The 17,870-nt window shown below is 41.9% G+C and overlaps 1 protein-coding gene across 2 annotated transcripts in view; it reads left to right on the top strand.

Moving 5' to 3' along the window:
- The window catches only part of ldlrad4b (low density lipoprotein receptor class A domain containing 4b), a 69,630-nt gene extending 57,227 nt beyond the window's left edge, over positions 1-12,403 (top strand). For both annotated transcript variants that reach the window (XM_035163401.1, XM_035163403.1), the window contains 3 exons: positions 370-524; positions 2,822-2,872; positions 9,519-12,403. In XM_035163401.1, the coding sequence (XP_035019292.1) occupies positions 370-524; positions 2,822-2,872; positions 9,519-10,103 (791 nt within the window). In that variant the 3' untranslated portion in view covers positions 10,104-12,403. The remainder of the gene's footprint in view (positions 1-369; positions 525-2,821; positions 2,873-9,518) is intronic.
- Positions 12,404-17,870: the final 5,467 nt, after the last annotated feature.

Below are 17,870 nucleotides of genomic sequence, written 5' to 3'. Positions count from 1 at the left end.
TTTTGGACAGACCTCTCTTGAGCTGCTCTCAGACATGTACTGAACTCTGTAGATCCTCCGTATTTTCTCTGGAGGTGGTGCATGTTTTAACGCAAATGTCAGAGTGACAGCCTCCGCAGTTTTTGCGGCTCTCTCCGCCTGACCTTGTATATTGTCTGTAGAAAGAAGGGAGAATTCGATAGGGATCCCTGCTGGATTCACAGTGAGCGTGTGGGGAGGTTCTAACACGCAACAGAAGCCAAAATTTGAAAAACTAATATCTCCCTGTGAAAAAGCTGTAACACAGACATAGGAGACAAGACATGACATGACCTGCGTGGAAAGACTTTTCAGGTTCTAACCCCCACCCCTCTCTCCTTTTCTCTGCAGCTGAACTGGAGTTTGTTCAGATCGTCATCATTATCCTGGTGATGACAGTGATGGTGGTGGTGATCATCTGCCTGCTCAACCACTACAAGCTCTCCACCTGGTCTTTAATTACAAGGCAGAGCCAGGCCCACAGGCACAACCATGCCCTTCAGCAGGTCAGTCTGTCTTTCTGCGTGTGCGTGCGTGAAAGTGAAAGTGAAAGTGAATGAGACAGAAAATAAATGTTTGTATCAGGTTGTATTTATCTGTTCTGGCCAGGGCTCCAGACTTACATTTTAAATGGTCGTCATTTAGGTGCACCAGCACATAATTTAGGTGAGCCCAAACATTTTCACTGTACCTTTTGGCACCTCAATAATGCTCCTATAATAACTTTTCTTGACAGTTCCCATATACATTGGTAATTTCTTGACTAGGGCTGGATACTATCACTGCTTTCTCAGATCGTTTTGATTCCGACTCACAAGGTGAGTGAATGATTCACTTAAGGATATTTCATTGTACAATACCAATTTATTTTGTGAAAGAAATTCTCAGAGAACTAAAGCTGTGCAAGGAAACCTCTAACTTAGTACATTATCAAAGATTTTAAGATAGGCTATAACAATAACAAATTTTGTTGGACAATTTGTTATAAACAAATAAATTATAAATTATTGCGATAAATGATTTTATTGTCATCATTTTGAAACCATTTTATACCACTGATATAATGATAATATAACATAATCCTGCGAGTTAACCATTTCAAAGAGCAATTAACTTTTAATTATAAAGAATATTCAGTCTTACATTTGAATTAAATATTAAAATATCCTGAATAAATTAAAAAAAAAAAATTTAAATAAACACCAATAAATAAAATGGACTCTCTGGCTTTGTTAACAAAAATTCAGAGGACATGACTCACTAAAATACACTGAGACAGACCAGCTAAATGTTAGGCACACGGGTGTAAATTTTCAGTCGCTTGTGTGACCCACTCTGGAGCTCTGATTCTGGCAGTGCTATTCTCTCAGCATCTGTGCCAATAACATTTTGATCAAAACTTCTGATGAGTAACAAGCTCAGTGTATGTCAGTGTATCAGTTCATCTGTTCTCACTGAATATCCCTGCGTGGTCAGTGAGGCTGTGCATTCTTCCTTTTTGAAGCAGGACTAACATAGCTCAACAGTTTGTTCTCAGTGAAGCTGCACTGAGCTAAATTAATCCTTTCATCCTAGTCAGAGTCTGTGTCCCTGTGTCACTGAGGTAAGAGCTTTGCTCCAGTCTGTGAGGTGAATTAGCAGAATTGGTTTCTTCATAGCCAAGCTCTGTCAGACCTTGATCTTTAATTCACTACAGTGCTGTCTAGACAGCAGCACCGCTGCACCCTGGCATGGCGACAAACACATGCTTACCCACTTGCACATACGCACACTGCAAGATTGCACCCACTGAAATTCAGCTAATAAACCCACATCTCCTCTTTTTGATCTTTTTAGTCACTCTCTGCTGTGTGCCGACAAGTAAAAATGAATCAGACTAAAGCAGCCTCCAATAGTTCAGTAAATTACTGACAGAACTGGTAAAACTGTAAGACTTTTCTATGGTCCAAACATGAATGAAAAGACCACAAATGATCATTGTAAGCAGACTTAGTGGAGGCTGGGTGTTTGCCCCAGACTTGGTGGCGCTATGGCCGGTCTATGCGCCCTCTCCCTCGGGCTGTGTAGCTGTCCATGGTCCCTGCGTCCGTAGCCAGGTGGAATTTTTTCAATAAAAACATGTTGATAATGCATTTAATTTTTTTCAGTGTCTGCATTAGCTACTCACTGTATGAGGTCTATAATAGCAGCAAACCCAAAGAAGAAAGACTTTAACACAGTATACTTAAGCATTTGTTTATTTATCGCAAGGAATATCGTCATTTCAACATTCAACAACGTTATTGCATGTTTTCCTAATATGGTGCCAGCCCTAATGTAGATAAAAAAAAAACAGCTACTATTTCATCATTGTATTTCTTTATTGTACCCTTTATTTTGCCCAATATTTAGGGAGCTATTTTGTCCTCATTCCCAAAATGGACAGGATTTTCGTTTGAATCCACCAGGCGTCTTTCGCGTGGCTGTTTCATCGTTTGTGTTCTAATTAAGTTGTTATATTTTTTCTTCTCCTTCCCTTTTTTTGTAAGAGAGAAAGGTTGTAGCATCAGCTTAATGGGTCAAATCAAAAATCATCCCAGACATAACAAGTAACAAATCTATAGTTAATGTTGATTTTAATATATTGTCAAATAAAAAAGTAGACTGTTCAAAAAGATGACTTTGTCAACATTAGAAAATAAAGATGCACTTACTTAACCCCTGAAGCTCACACATCATCTTCAGACACGTGCATAAACATATTCAAACCACTTGGGAAACTTTTAAACCTTAGCCTTTGTCCTTGTTTCGTCTTAATGTTTAGGAAGGGTGTCTGTGGCCTTCAGCGACTCGATCTCAACAAGGTGCCTCCGAGGTAAGACATCTACTAAACCCTCTTAATCATAGAGAATAGCCATCCCAGCAGGACTATAGATATGCTTGATATTTACAACCATGGTGACTCTGAGAGCCCTGAACTGTTGCTCTCAAGACTGTACTTAGATTCAGATATATACAGCACAATGACAGCTGTATGTAGAGACATGTTATTAGGTGTTGAGGAGAGCTGACATGACAAGCAGCCTGATAAGTGGAGTCATTTGTTTCATCTCAGTAATGACAAATGTAGCAGTAAGTAAGGGGTTGATGACGTTTCTAACACACGATAGAAAGAAAACAAATATCTCTGGGTGAAAAAGCGGTGCCATGGCGTTGTTAGTGTGAGTCACATTTCTTGTAATCAAGTGTTACTATTACCCCTTTCCTCCATGTGTGCCTGTTCTGTTTCCTCTCGGGCTTCACTGAAGACATTTCAACATGTAGGATTTTCTTTTCTGCCAAGGGTAATTTGTGCTGAAAGAGGTAACCCTTCCCTTTGTTTTGTTCCATAAAATAAACGCACTGTCCCGTAAGGAAATTCAGTGGACTTCCTGCTGAATCTGATTTGGTTTCAGAGGCTTCACTGTTCTATCAATTGTAGTAAAACAATTACTACGTATAATATTTAAGACCTTAAAATGTTAAGTGCTTTGAAATAATGTATTTTATAATTTGGCGCTATACAAATAAAATTTAATTGAATTAAATAAATTGAAAAATTACACATTGTACAGCTTTTGTATATAGTTTGTTTAAATGATAACTTGCTTCAAGTAGCACATTAAACTTTGTTTGACATACAAAGGCAGTGTTGAAAGTATAGGCTATGAAGATTGCAAATAATATAAATGAAACAGAGGGAGAAGAGCTGAATCCAATCAGTGATCTCTTTTTTGTATTGTAGCTGCTCTGTATTAAAATATATCTGTCTCTTCTCAGGTCTTCTTTGTTTTGTCAGTTTGTTTTTCTTAGTGCTCACTATTTGTAGAATCACTCAGCAGTGACAGGAAAACTCTTGGGGCGCAAATATTTTTGAAGTGTAAATATTTGATCATCCAGGAATTAGAGCTTCTATGTTGCACTGGGTATAGCTGGCAATTCACTCCAAAAACAAAATCACAATTTGGCAAGACTCGTGAATACATAACCACAAACAAATGCCAGTACACTCACTGTGACTGTTTGTTTGATGGTGTCCATGCCAGATGGAGGAGGTTACGATTACCAGTGGGCAGAGACGCGCCGGGAAAAATACAGAGTTCAAAGAACACATTTCCACCAAAACAAACACACCATTTTTTTTTCATTATAAGTCTCCTGACAGCTAAAATTGTCATGTGTGAACGACTTAAGTAGATGAGGGAAAAACGTGAGGATTGGATAGAGAGAGTAAATGGTAAAAGGCAGGGAAAATTTGACAGAGAGTAGGAGGTGTAGGAGTATCAGTGGAGGCTAAGAAAAAAACAGTGTCAACGTTAGAGAGACAGAACCCAGACAGACACGGAGAAACAAGGAAAAGGCCATGGAAAGAAAAACATAGAGGGTGACGCAGCCAATGTGTGTGGGTGGCTGATAGATGCAGTGATGGGGGGCTGTGCATGCATGTGTGTGTGTCTATGTGTGTCTTGGTGTTTGCGGCAGAGGAGGTGGACAGATTTTGGTGCATCATTAATCAGCAACACCTCCCCTGACACTGTCTAGACAGCTGTCTGAGAGCTGCCCTGCCCCATTGCACTCTCCTCCCTCTATCGGTGATGCACCTTTCTCTCCCACCTTCCCTCCCTCTATTTGTCTGGCTCTATACATTTTCTTTTTCTCTCTCTCTCTTCCATCTCTTTCTGTCTTTACCTCTTTAGCTCTCCTTTACCCTTCTTCCTCTCTTTATCAACATGGCTCTCTCTTTTTTTTCTGTACATTACATTACATTACTTTTTTCTGTAATCCATCCATCCACATCATGTGGACATGAGTCCACATGATGGCGCCGAGGAAGGCTGCCGTGTCTCAAGCTCCCCCACAGCTCTGCTACATCAGCAAATGCATCAATGACGTCGTACCCAGGATTACTGTACGAACATTCCCAAACCAGAAGCCCTGGATTAATGGTGACGTCCATGCCAAACTTAAAGCACAGAACGACGCCTACATCTCAGGTGAGAGGAGTACAGGAAGTCCAGGTATGTGCTCCGAAGTGCTATTAGCAGTGCCAAGAGACTTTACAGGGACAAGGTGGAGTCTCACTACAAGGGCTCCAACACAAGGAACATGTGGGCTCGACTCAAAACCATCTCTGACTACAAAGGAAAGACCAGCAGTGCTGATGTAGTGTCTGCATCTCTCCAAGAGGATCTGAACACCTTTTATGCTCGCTTTGAGAGCAACTCCCCGGCTGTGGAGATACAAGAGGCCCAGGAGGACCGCTGCCCCTCTGTAATATCCAGGGCAGACGTGTGGAGATCTTTTAACCGGATCAACACACGCAAGGCACCTGGACCTGATGGCATTCCTGGCCGAGCTCTCAAGGTGTGTGCAGATCAGCTGGCAGATGTGTTCACAGACATTTTCAACCTGTCACTGCTCCAGTCTGCAGTCCCCGCATGTTTCAAGGAGACCATCATTGTCCCTGTTCCCAAAAAAACTAAAATCCTCTGCCTGAACGGCTACCGCCCAGTAGCACTCACCTCCACCATCATGAAGTGTTTTGAGCGGCTAGTCAAACCCTTCATCACCTCCTCCCTCCCTGACTCTCTGGACCCTCTTCAGTTTGCCTACAGGCCAAATAGGTCGACTGCAGATGCCATCTGCCTCACCCTTCACACTGCCCTCTCCCACCTGGACCAGAGGGACACATATGTGAGAATGCTGTTCATTGACTACAGTTCAGCATTCAATACCATCGTGCCCCTGAAGCTCGTCACCAACCTTGGGCTCAACATCGTCCTCCGTGATTGGATCCTGAACTTCCTGACGGGCAGACCACAGGCGGTGCGGATAGGCAGCACCATCCTCCACCCTGACTCTAAACACCGGTGCCCCCCAGGGCTGTGTGCTCAGTCATCTCCTGTACTCCCTGTTCACGCATGACTGCGTGGCCACCCACAGCTCCAACACCATCGTTAAGTTTGCTGATGACACGACTGTCATAGGCCTGATCACCGGTGACGATGAGATGGCCTAGAGAGAGGAGGTCAGAGCCCTGACATCTTGGTGTCAGGACAACAACCTCCATCTCAACGTCAGCAAAACAAAGGAGCTGATCGTGGACTACAAGAAGAGACAAGGAGGAGAACACGCCCCCCTCTCCATCAACGGGACTACGGTGGAGCGAGTCAGCAGCTTCAGGTTCCTCGGGGTCCACATCAGTGATGACCTGACCTGGACCCATCACACAGACTCCATCAGGAAGACGGCCAGACAGCGGCTCTTCTTCCTCCACAGGCTGCGGAGGCTCAACATGGATGCCAGGATTCTCTGCAATTTCTACAGGTGCACCATAGAGAGTATCCTGACTGGCTGCATCACCGCCTGGTATGGCAGCTGCCCCACCCTGAACCGTAAGGCTTTACAGAGGGTGGTGAAGTCTGCTCAGCACATCACCAGGACGGAGCTACCATCCATGGAGGACCTCTACACCCAGCGGTGTAGGAAGAAGACCAACCGGATCATCAAAGACCCCTATCACCCCAGCCATAAACTGTTCTGCCTGCTGCCGTCACCAGGCTCAGAGACAGTTTCATCCCCCAGGCCATAAGACTTTTAAACTCCTCCAATCTGTCATAATTCCACTACTCTGCACCTTAGCATATTTGCACTATTGCATATTTGCACTATTGCATATTTGCACTATTGCACACACTTGCACTATTGTTTTTCTTTAGGTGTATATATATATTTTAGATATGTATATTTTATTTTCTATTTTAAATTTTGATATTCTATTTGATCTTATTTGATCTTATTTTACTCTATATTTTTTCTGCTTGTAATATTCTGAGCATTGTTAAAGAGAGCCTGTGACCCAAGCATTTCATTGCAAACGACTGCTTAATGTAATCGTTGTGCATATGACAATAAACTCTTGAATCTTGAATCTTGAATCTCAATAGTCTTCCCTTTAATCCATTCACTTCCTATCTTTCTCTTTCTGTGTCTCACTTTCAATTGATCTGATCCTCTATCCCCCCATTTTTTTAATGTTTTTCCAGTCTGATGGTCTCTCCATCCTAGCGGCCTTGTCAGTGTAGGTTGACTATTGGAGCCAGAGTCAGATGGAAATGGATTCCCTTTGACAGGGACTCTCCTCAGCAATGTGTTGTATTGGAAAAAAATATGAGAAATAATAATTGATGTGAAGCTCTCTGGTGGAAGCTTCACTATGAAGCAGTGTGTTAAATATTTTAGTTTTCTTTTCACTGTAAATAAACTGTAATGTTTTTAAAGGAGGCCTATTTTGCTCATTTTTGTTCATAATTTTAATTAGAAAAGGTTTACAGGCTCCAATGTCCAGAAAATGCTTTAGTTTCTTTATTCTATTCATTGCTCTCTCTCTCGGAAAACTCTTATTATCTACTCACCACTATGCTGCTGGAGTGGTGAGTGAAGTGTTTGAGTCCAGCGGTAAACAGCATTGCAGCCAAATCAAATACAATTGAAGTAACATACATAATAAAATGCCTCCATACTGCTACTGTGGTGTCATCCAAGTGTCTGTAAGCCCCGACATTCAAATTCGACTCGAACCAGCATCATTTACACCATGTCTGTAGCCTAAATGTCCGCTACCAGAAGTAGTGATGCTTCGTGACATGTAGTAAAATAAATAAATAAATGTGGGGGCAGAGAGACAGAGAGAAGGGGAGAAGTGCTCAGTGCATGATGGGAGTTCCCCCAGCAGTCACACCTACAGCAGCATAACTAAGGGATGGTTCAGGACTCACCTGATCCAGCCCTAACTATAGGCTTTATCAAAAAGGAACATTTTAAGTTTGACCTTAAATACAGAGATGGTGTCTGCTTCCAAACCCAGATTTGGAGCTGGTTCCACAGGAGAGCAGCCTGATAGCTGAAGGATCTACCTCCCATTGTACTCTTACAGACCCTAGGAACCACAAGGGAGCCTGTGTTTTGGGAGTGAAGGGATCTATTTGGACAATACAGTATTATGAGCTCTTTGATATATGAAGGGGCTTGATTGTTAAGGTCTTTATAGGTGAGGAGCAGGATCTTGAATTCTATTCGGAATTTTACAGGGAGCCAATGCAGAGAAGCTAAGACAGCAGTAATATGATCTCTACTTTTAGTTACCGTCAGCAGTCCTGCTGCAGCACTTTTTACCAGCTGGAGGCTTCATAGATATGTACAGCTGGGTGTCATCTGCATAAGAATGGAAGTGTATGTGGTGCTTTATGATGATGTTGCCTAAAGGGAGAATATATAGGGGTGAAAAGTATCGGTCCAAGGACAGAATCTTGTGGTACTCCATGACTAACTTGTGTGTGCATGGAGCAGTCATTGTTAACATTAACAAATTTAAATCTATCTGATAAATATGATTTAAACCAGTCTAGTGCCGTTGCTTTAATCTCTACATGTTGTTCCAGTCTCTGTAAAAGAATCTTGTGATCTATGGTGTCAAATGAGGCACTAAGATCCTACAGGATGAGTATAGGGACAAGTCCATTATCTGAGGCTATGAAAAGGTCATTAGTAACTTTTAACTGTGCTGTGATGGATTTTAAATCCTGACTGAAGTCTTCCAACAAACCATTACTATCTAAGTCAGAGGTCTTCAACAGGGGGTCCGCGGAGGTACTGCAGGGGGGTCGCGAAATTTTTGGTTGATTAGACAATTTTTAAAAACATTTTATTAAAATTTTTTCCAACCAATTTTTTTTCCACAAATTTAAATGTCTTTAAATACACATTAACATGAATCTGTGAATTATTTTAATAGCTCAGTGTTAAAATAATTGTATGCAAGATGTATGTTTATAAATGGCAGTGGCACGGCCACCCTGTACCTTGCAAATGTTTAAAATAAAAACATGAATATATGAACCTGGGTATTATTTGAATAGCTTAGTATTGAATGCACAATAACAGGGTAGCTATGTTTATACATGGCACTAGGCCCAGTTTAATATAAAACACAATTTTATACAATATATATAGTAGGGGGTCCCTGCTCCATCTCTCCATCAGTTTGGGGGTCCTTGGCCTGAAAAACGTTGAAGAGACCTGATCTAAGTAATCAAACAGCTGGTTAGCAACAACTTTTTCAAGGATTTTGGAAATGAAGGGCAGGTTTGATACGGGTTTATAATTAGCTAAAACCTCTGAATCAAGAGTTGGCTTTTTAAAATGTTTAAATGTTGGGAGTGTTTACATTAAATTCATTGTTTTACACAGGCAAAACATAATTTAACAGCATTTTTGTGTAGTGATTGTGTTCGGTGACATGCAGTTCTATCTATGGATATTTAAAAAGGTTTCACAGGTTGCTTTATAAACTCAAAACAGAGACGATACAGCATTCGTCAGTACAAGTCAATTAAATTTCTCTCATCTCTCTCCCCCCTCCTCACCTCCTTTTACCTTTCTTCTTCACCCTTTCTGCATCCTTCTTTCTCTCACTTTCCCAGGTATTATACACTCCCCAGGCCAGGGATCGCTTCACTGCTCCCTCCTTTATGCAGCGTGACCGCTTCAGCCGCTTTCAGCCCACCTATCCCTACTTGCAGCACCAGATTGACCTTCCGCCCACCATATCGCTGTCGGACGGCGAGGAGCCCCCACCATATCAAGGGCCCTGCACCCTGCAGCTCCGTGACTCTGAGCAGCAGATGGAGCTCAACCGTGAGTCAGTGAGGGCGCCACCCAACAGGACCATCTACGACAGTGACTTGATCGACATGGGAGGAGGTGGGAGTCTGGGTGGCATTGTGGGTGGAGGGATAGGCATGGGAGGTGGTGGTCCGAGGCCGCCCAGCAGTAACATGGGCATCAGCGCAGCCAACTCTAGCAACCACGGATGCTTGGAGGGCCCCCCACCGGCATACAGTGAGGTGATGTGCCACTACCCCGGCTCTGCATTCTTTCCACAGCAGCACAGCAATAACCCGAGGTTAGGGGGCGCAGGGAGCAGGACAATCCCGCAGCAGAGCCAATCAGAAAGCACAATAGTACCTACAAAGGCCAAGGATGGCCAGCCGGAGGACCTGGTGTGACTAAAAGGCTAGCAAAGCAGGCTTGGCCACCCACCCCAGACTGAGAAATGTCTCTCCACTTCACCCCTGATGATCAATAAGTGTTCTTGCTCTCTGTCTCTCTGATGTCCTCCTTCCACACTCTCATGCACAAACAAATATCAACCTTAGCTAAAACTAAACAAGGAATGTGAGGAACAAAGAGTTGATTCGGGATATATGCACTGCGTGAAGACTTTTTTAAGAAAGAAACATATAAGAAAGAAACATACTGCGAGCATAGATTGAAACCATTTGCTTTATTTTTCCCCTCTTTGGGAACTGAAAATTATGATTTTCATTTTTGTTTTCTATTTTTTATTTCTTTTCTTTCCTTTTTTTCCGGACCTGTGCACAAAGCGAGAACTGAGGTGAGAATTAAGGACATGAAGAGAACACAACAAAACCTGAGCCTCACAAACCCAAATCTTAGTGCCAAGGTTCACGAGGAAACAAAACAAAGGGTGGAAATTACTCATTATGACATTGAAAACACAAGCAAGAAAAGTTGCACTATCCCTTTGCTGTTAAAGAGAAGATGGTATGTGATGATAATTATTCTGATGTTTTGTTTAATTTAATTTTTTGTTTGTTTTCTTGGGGTTTATTTTTGTCCTTTACATGAATGGACTGACTGAACTTAAGCTCCAAAGGAGCAAAAAACTAAAACCAACAACAAGTATTATAAGCTTAAATCCTTCCTTTGAAAACCACAAGAAATGCTTGTACCCAGCCTACGGTATCACTGTCGGCTGACACCACAGGCACAGCGAGACTTAGTAAGAGAATAACCTCGTACTGCTTCATGTCTTAGTAAACTTCAGCCTCATGCGGATGGAATCTGCTGTGTAACCAGCTGCTGGTTGGACAAAACATCTCTAAATCCTCTGGTGGATTGTTACAGGATTTGAAGATGGCTTTCCAAAGCCAGGGTAAACTATTAGATTGATGAGAGCTGCTTGGTGAGACCCATACCAACAAGTGGTTAATCTGGCCAGCTGGTTGGATATCAACCTAATCTTAAACAGCTGAACTCGATAACAAAATATCTACATGTCTGTTCAGCAGCCTGGTCACAGCAAATATGTCTTTTCTCAACCCTGTCCTGACCTCTGAGCACTTGACACTTCCTCTTTCCAGTTTCCTGCATCTATAACTCCACCTACCCCCTTGACCTCCTCTCATTGCTCATTTTGGCATGAACAGTTATCTGCCAACAGCCACACTGAAACTCGAACCCTGCCACCATAACAACATAAACACAAAACAACAACAAGAAGAAGGCTACTTAAAGTCTCTTAAGTCACAAAAACAAGACTTTACAAAGTGAAGATTCCTGTCAGCACAGCAATCAGGTTTAAGATGAAAATTGTGGTTAAAGTGAAAGGGCTATGGGAGGGTTAAAAAACATTTATGAAAATCTAGCCATTTTCTCTGCTCATCGTTGCCTTATCTACTCGCTCTTGTGCTTTTTCTGTTTCTTGCACTCTCTTCCCCCCCCTGCCCCCACCCCCAAAATGCATCCCAGCTTTGTAACAGTGTTCATCATTCCCTCCTTTCATCCATGTGCAGAAAAGGTGTGTGAAAATGAAGTCCACTGAAGCCCTTTAAAGTAGACCGGAGTGGAGACCTTGTTTGGCAGTGTGCTTTTGCTGTCTTCTCCCTGTGTGCTTACTGTGTGTGAGGCGTGTGTGTGCTTGTGCGTGTGCGTGTGCGTGCGCGCGCGGCATTGTCCTTGTTAACCATTATTATTAATTAAGCTATTAATTAGAATTCAGTTGAGTGTCTCTTTAAAAAATCACAGATGCACTATGGTTATTAACATAGGGTGGAAGTGACCTCAGGGTAAAAGCTCAAACAAAGGGCACGCAGTCCTCCCACAGGCTCCATTAAAGCTGCACAGTGAAAACAATGTAAACTGAGCAAAGTACAAACTGCAGCTGTAGAGACTGAGACTACTCAAACAACAAAAAATAAGAACTAAATCTTGAGGAAACTATTTTGCTTGTCTTGTAGAAGATTAGAGGAGAAGGCTGGTGTTTATTCTAAATGTCATATGTATAAATTTCATGAAAACACAAAGTAATCTTAACTCTTGGTGACTTCTGTACGCTGGCTGTGGCTATCAACCTCAGGACCATTGATTCATACTGAAGACTTTAAAGGGGACATAGCATGCCCATTTTACCACAAGTTGATATGGTTCCTTGGGGTCTTAATGAAATGTCTGTAACATACTTTGGTCAAAATACCACAAGGATCATTTAAAACAGCACCCTTTTTACCCTGTATAAAACAGCCCTCCACAGAGTGACCTGTTTTGAGTGCCTGTTCCTTTAAATGCTAATGAGCCAGCTCCCCCCTCCCCCCTCTCCCCCCATGATTTTAAACGATATAAATTACATATTTTATATGATATAAATTATCAAATATGCATCCCATACTTTGTATTCCCTTGTTGTCCTGGAGTTTTAATTTTCCCAATCACATAATTAAATGTCCCCTCTGCCCATCCACTACAAGCACACAAGCAGACAGACAGAGAGAGAAAGAGAGGGGTGGGGGTGGGGGCTATGAAGACCATCATTTACCCCCGAACCCCGACATTCAACGGGTACAACAACAAGCGGAGAAAGCAGAATCGCGGGCTGACCTTATATATACAGTCTATGGGGCTGACCAGCGGAGAAATGCTCGTCCCGTGTGAACAGCCAGGCGGCTGCAGGCTTGAGAACGCCGCTGCGCTGCCTCGCAGCGGCGCTTCCGCGTCCGGTGTACCCCGGCATAACTACTGTACCCCGGCGTACAGTAGAGCTGAACACTGCGGAAGTCTTCCACACAGCTGGCAGTGTGGAAGACCGCTGCGGGCAGCGCAGCGCCGTTCTCAAGCGCGCAGCCGCCTGGCTGTTCACACGGGACGAGCATTTCTCCGCTGGTCAGCCCCATAGACTGTATATATAAGGTCAGCCCGCGATTCTGCTTTCTCCGCTTGTTGTTGTACCCGTTGAATGTCGGGGTTCGGGGGTTACAGTAGCGCTGAACACTGCGGAAGTCCTCCACACTGCTGGCGCTGTGTGGCGCTGACACAAATTCCAGCTCACGCACGGGAGAGCGCGGCCCTCCCGAGAAGCTGCTGCAGCCTCCCAGTCCCAACGATCCAGACAAATGCCACATGTGAGTGAATCGCGGGCTGACCAGCGGAGAAATGCTCGGCCCCGTGTGAACAGCCCGCCTGCGTGTTTGGAACGGCGCTGCGCTGCCTCGGTGTAAACCCGAAGTAACGGGGGCCAAGACCATGTAGGAGACTTCCAGTTCCTTGTTACGACACAATACCCAGGAAGCGCAATCGAGTCGCTCAAGCATGACGTTTCTGACTTAGAGGAACTATAACAAAACGCGCGAGTGTTTTTTCCCCAGAGTTTTTGGGTTGGTAGACATGCCAGATACCCACATTAACCTGTAGAAGCACTAACAAAGTGGAATTTGCATGCTATGTCCCCTTTAATGTTATCTGTTATCCATTTACTAAAACAGATGGGTTACCAATCTGATCCCCACACATACAACCAACTTCTTTCATGTCATTGATTGAGCAAACCCCTTCTGCAAATGAAGACTGTGATAGATGGTGGAAGGCCCCAGGAAACTGGAGCTGTTTTCAATGTCAAGAACACATTTTAGGGGCTCACCAAAACTGGGTTTCATCTTCTTTTTAATATAAAGCCCCAGACATGTCCACATTAGCCCATCTGTAGTTTTAAGAAGAAATAGTGAATATTTTAGACTATTTTCAGTGGCAGCTTACACATGTTGTACTTTAGTCTAGTGAATAGGCCTATTTGGGTGGATTCAAAAGTCAGTGTCTATTTATGCTAATCAATGGTGTTACCAAGTGCAGCACTGTCACTGATGTGTTTAAATTGTTTTTCAAACAACAGTGGAGGCCAGTGACAGAAAGGGGATGAGACACTTGTTGATTGGTTTTGATGTTTGTTGTGTTTTTAGCGGATATACTGACCATTACAAAAGTCTAAAATATCACCGGATTTCTCCTTTCGTTTGTATTATTGGTGTTATACAAAAATCACATTTTTATATTATTTCATGTATTTTGCAAATAAGAAAAGTACATTCATCTGTTGGAACACAGCTATCATTTGAATTTAATACTGACATTATCTTGATACATGATTAGTAGAGACTAAAGAGAGTATATTAATGCAGCAGATAAGAACAGCACATATCTCTTATGTTCTGTTATCATCTGTGTGTGTGTGTGTGTGTGTGTGTGCGTGTGCACGCGTGTGCGTGTGTGTGTGTGTTACTACATCACTGCTGCTATTGTTGTTGCTGCTACTGCTACCATTGTTGCTACTGCTGCTTCTTATGTCCCTTCCCAAGTTCCCTCGCCTATAATTGAAAGGAGAGAAATCTGCCTGTCTGCAGTGACATGCACAAGTATTGAGGGAAAACATGGTCTGTTTTTACCTGTCAGAACATTTTGTTACACAGAAAGGTCTGGGAGAAGATACTGTCCCAACACATGCCCTTTGTCTATACAGACCTTCTTTCTTTCCTCACTTTTCTTCCTTCATTCTGTTTTCTCAGCTTGTTCTGTCTGCACAGTCATAGCTTGTTAATGTAGTTCTAAAGATACATTTTATGTTTTCTACAAGGAGGTTTGCATGTTACTATTATGTGAGTAAATAAGGTGCCAGACCACACCTTGGTGAAACTGCTGCTTGGAATCCTTATAGGTGCTTGATGTGAGGGCTGACCGTCAGCCTGTCTGGCCGACTGGAACAGAAACATGTGAGGGAGAGTTGGTTAAGATTGCCTTAAAAAGATAATTTCCATCTCTTTGCAAAGTATAGTTCCAGTGCTGACACGCTTTCCTGGAGTGTGGAGTGCTTTTCCAAAATGTCTTCACTTCTCAAGCTCCTCCATAATTACAGACTGAATCTTACCACAGGACCAGCACTGTGTGTGTGTGTGTGTGTGTGTGTGTGTGTGTGTGTGTGTGTGTGTGTGTTTCCATGTTGACAACATAATAACCTGCAGCTCAGCCTTGAAAAGATTTTTTTAGCTCCGAGTTATGACTGGATTCACTGACAATGTTTACAAAGCGTGTTTCCATTGTGCCAGACAGGAGTGGTGGTTCCCAGTGAAGCAGCTTAAGCCATTTCATTCAGTAACAGGCCACGTGTGGAGCAGACATTGGAACCCACTTGCACTCAAAAAGCTCCCACCTTCGTTGTGCCTCACTTCTAACGGTGCTTTTTTCAGTAGTCTGTCTTTCTGTTTATTTGTAAGGTGCTGTATATAACTTGAATATATTATGCACATATCCTACCCAATGGGTAGAAACCACAAACATTTTTGTGAATGATGTAATATAATGTATAGACAATATAAGAATTTTAAGAAGGAAGCATCAAATTTGTATATGCCTACAGTAAAAAAATAAATAAGTACTTTGTCTTTTTTAATGAGAAAACATGGTTTGCAAGTTATGCTTAGAATATGGTTGTAACCCAAATAAAAACATAATATTTTGCTATAAATGATAGTGTGTTGTGATAAGGATAACTTCTGGTTTGAGCAAGTTGTTGAGAAATATATATTTTTTAAATTTCTCTTCTGAGAACAAGCAGTCACAATAAAACTAGAACACACTAGAAATGCTATAGATGTAGCTGAATGTTGGGCTATACATATAGCATTTCAGCTGTTCAGAATTGGAATGGTTAATGTTTTAATACTTGATTACTGAACAGAAAGGAAAAAGGTTTATTTCCCACTCTTTTTTTTGTGGTCAAGATGACAGTTGCACCAGTGTGAAAAATGCATATTTAACTGTCATTGAACGTTTCTCTCTTTTATTTATCTTTTTTCTACATTGCAATATTATATTTGGCACATTATATTGAAACACGAGTGATGTTTAATCTGCAGTCATTTATTTACAGTATGTACTGAAAACAACGTCACTGTAGAGTAACAGCAGAGCATGTTTATTCTTACCTATAGACGATGTACATAGCAACACGCCATTTCCTCTTCAAAGCAACAAATAAGGGGCAGTAACTTTGGTTAGAGCTTGGCTCTTGTTCCTCCAATAGACCAGTTTTTTTTCTGTTTCCTGCACTAGCTTGAAGAACTAGCTTGGGCTCTGACTGATAATTATTTAAATTCTGCCCCTGCAGTGTGCTCCCTCTTTCCACTTGTAAGAAGTCTTTACTCAAATGCTGACTAGTAGCTGTTTTTACTGTTCCAGATAACAATAACAATTATAATAGCAAAGATAGCATTTCAACCGTTTGGTATCACTGTCTTGACAGTTACCATAGGACTGCTTCCATCATTGGTTTTGTAACATCAGTTTGCTTTATTTGCAAAGATTTATTATTCTCATTCTCCCCTTCTCCCTCTGTGCTCAGCCACAGAAATAAAGTTGTGTTTTTGCCTCTTTTTATTTAAGCAATTGTGATGTAATAGGGTTTAGGCCTAAGGTCTGTTATTGCAATACTTTTACAGAAAAAATAGAAAAAAATCTAAAAATGTTGCTGTTGTAGTCAAAGATTTTATGCTTGTACTTATGCTGTAGTTAAACTGCAGCGTAATGAATAAAACTTAAAAAGTGATTACTCTGCTGGTCTCCCTGTATATTTTTTTTCCCTTAGCCCTATGTGGATACATTTTTTTGTAATGTGATCACTGGAGTCAGGGCAAGCGGTTGTGCCACTCAGCTCTTGATCTCTCCTCTGATGCAGCCAGATAACATGAACAGGATTGAAGGCAGATCAGCAACTTATCCGGCTAGTTAGCCTGGTTTCTGTGTTGTTTGATGATGCAGGTTGAGGATATGATATATAAAGCAAGGAGGGGAATCAGATTTCCACTCTCTCAGAGTTAGAAAGTCAATGGAGCGGCTTAAAATCACAGAGAGATAGTCAGAGATTAACTGTCTGCTGTAAAGGCCACTATTTAAACTGAAGATGGTATCCAAAAACTCCTCAGCTTGCGCTCTAAACCCGGATTTTATTTGAAATAAACTTCTTTAGTGGTCATTACTTATTCTATCTTGTTTTGTACAAACATCATGTCATTACTAAAACAAATTAGTTGTTTGTACTATTCAGCTGTAGCATCCAGTGTTAATTATCATGTTAAACAGAGGTAATTTATTTGAATTTCTGCCGGTAACAATTTGGGACATTCTGTGTGAGGAGTCCGTTGCTACTGTGTAGACAGGAGAACTTGACCTGTGAGAACTGTGAGAGTTTGGAAGCATCAACACCAAGTGGAACGGTGAGTGTGTTTAACCAAATTAAGTATTTTTCAGACAGCTCTCTGGAACATGTTATTATCAAAAAGATGGTCCAGTGACAACACAAGCTTAAGTAAGTGTCAATGTGCTATCGGCTCACAGACTGCTGCCGATAGCGAAACATTAACTTTAAGTTACGAAAACAGTTTTTTTTAAAAAGCAGTGTTAATTAAAGTTACACCAAATGAAATGGTGTGTGTGTAAAGGAAAAATTGTGCAAAACTCTCAGCTAAAATTTGAATTTAGTGTTAGCAAGATGTTAGCATGCATGTAGCATGTACTTGGGGCTCATGCTCGCTGTTCATACCGATTCAAAATGTGCACTGTGTTTTGTTGAAACAATGAGGCTTGTTAATGAACTGCTCACGATTTTAACCTTAAATGACTGTGATTGTAGAGGTACAGGGTGGTATTGATAT

The sequence above is a fragment of the Hippoglossus stenolepis genome, chromosome 8 (genome assembly GCF_022539355.2).
Source record: "Hippoglossus stenolepis isolate QCI-W04-F060 chromosome 8, HSTE1.2, whole genome shotgun sequence".
NCBI classification, from domain to species: domain Eukaryota; kingdom Metazoa; phylum Chordata; class Actinopteri; order Pleuronectiformes; family Pleuronectidae; genus Hippoglossus; species Hippoglossus stenolepis.
This window is presented reverse-complemented; position numbering and strand designations above follow the sequence as displayed.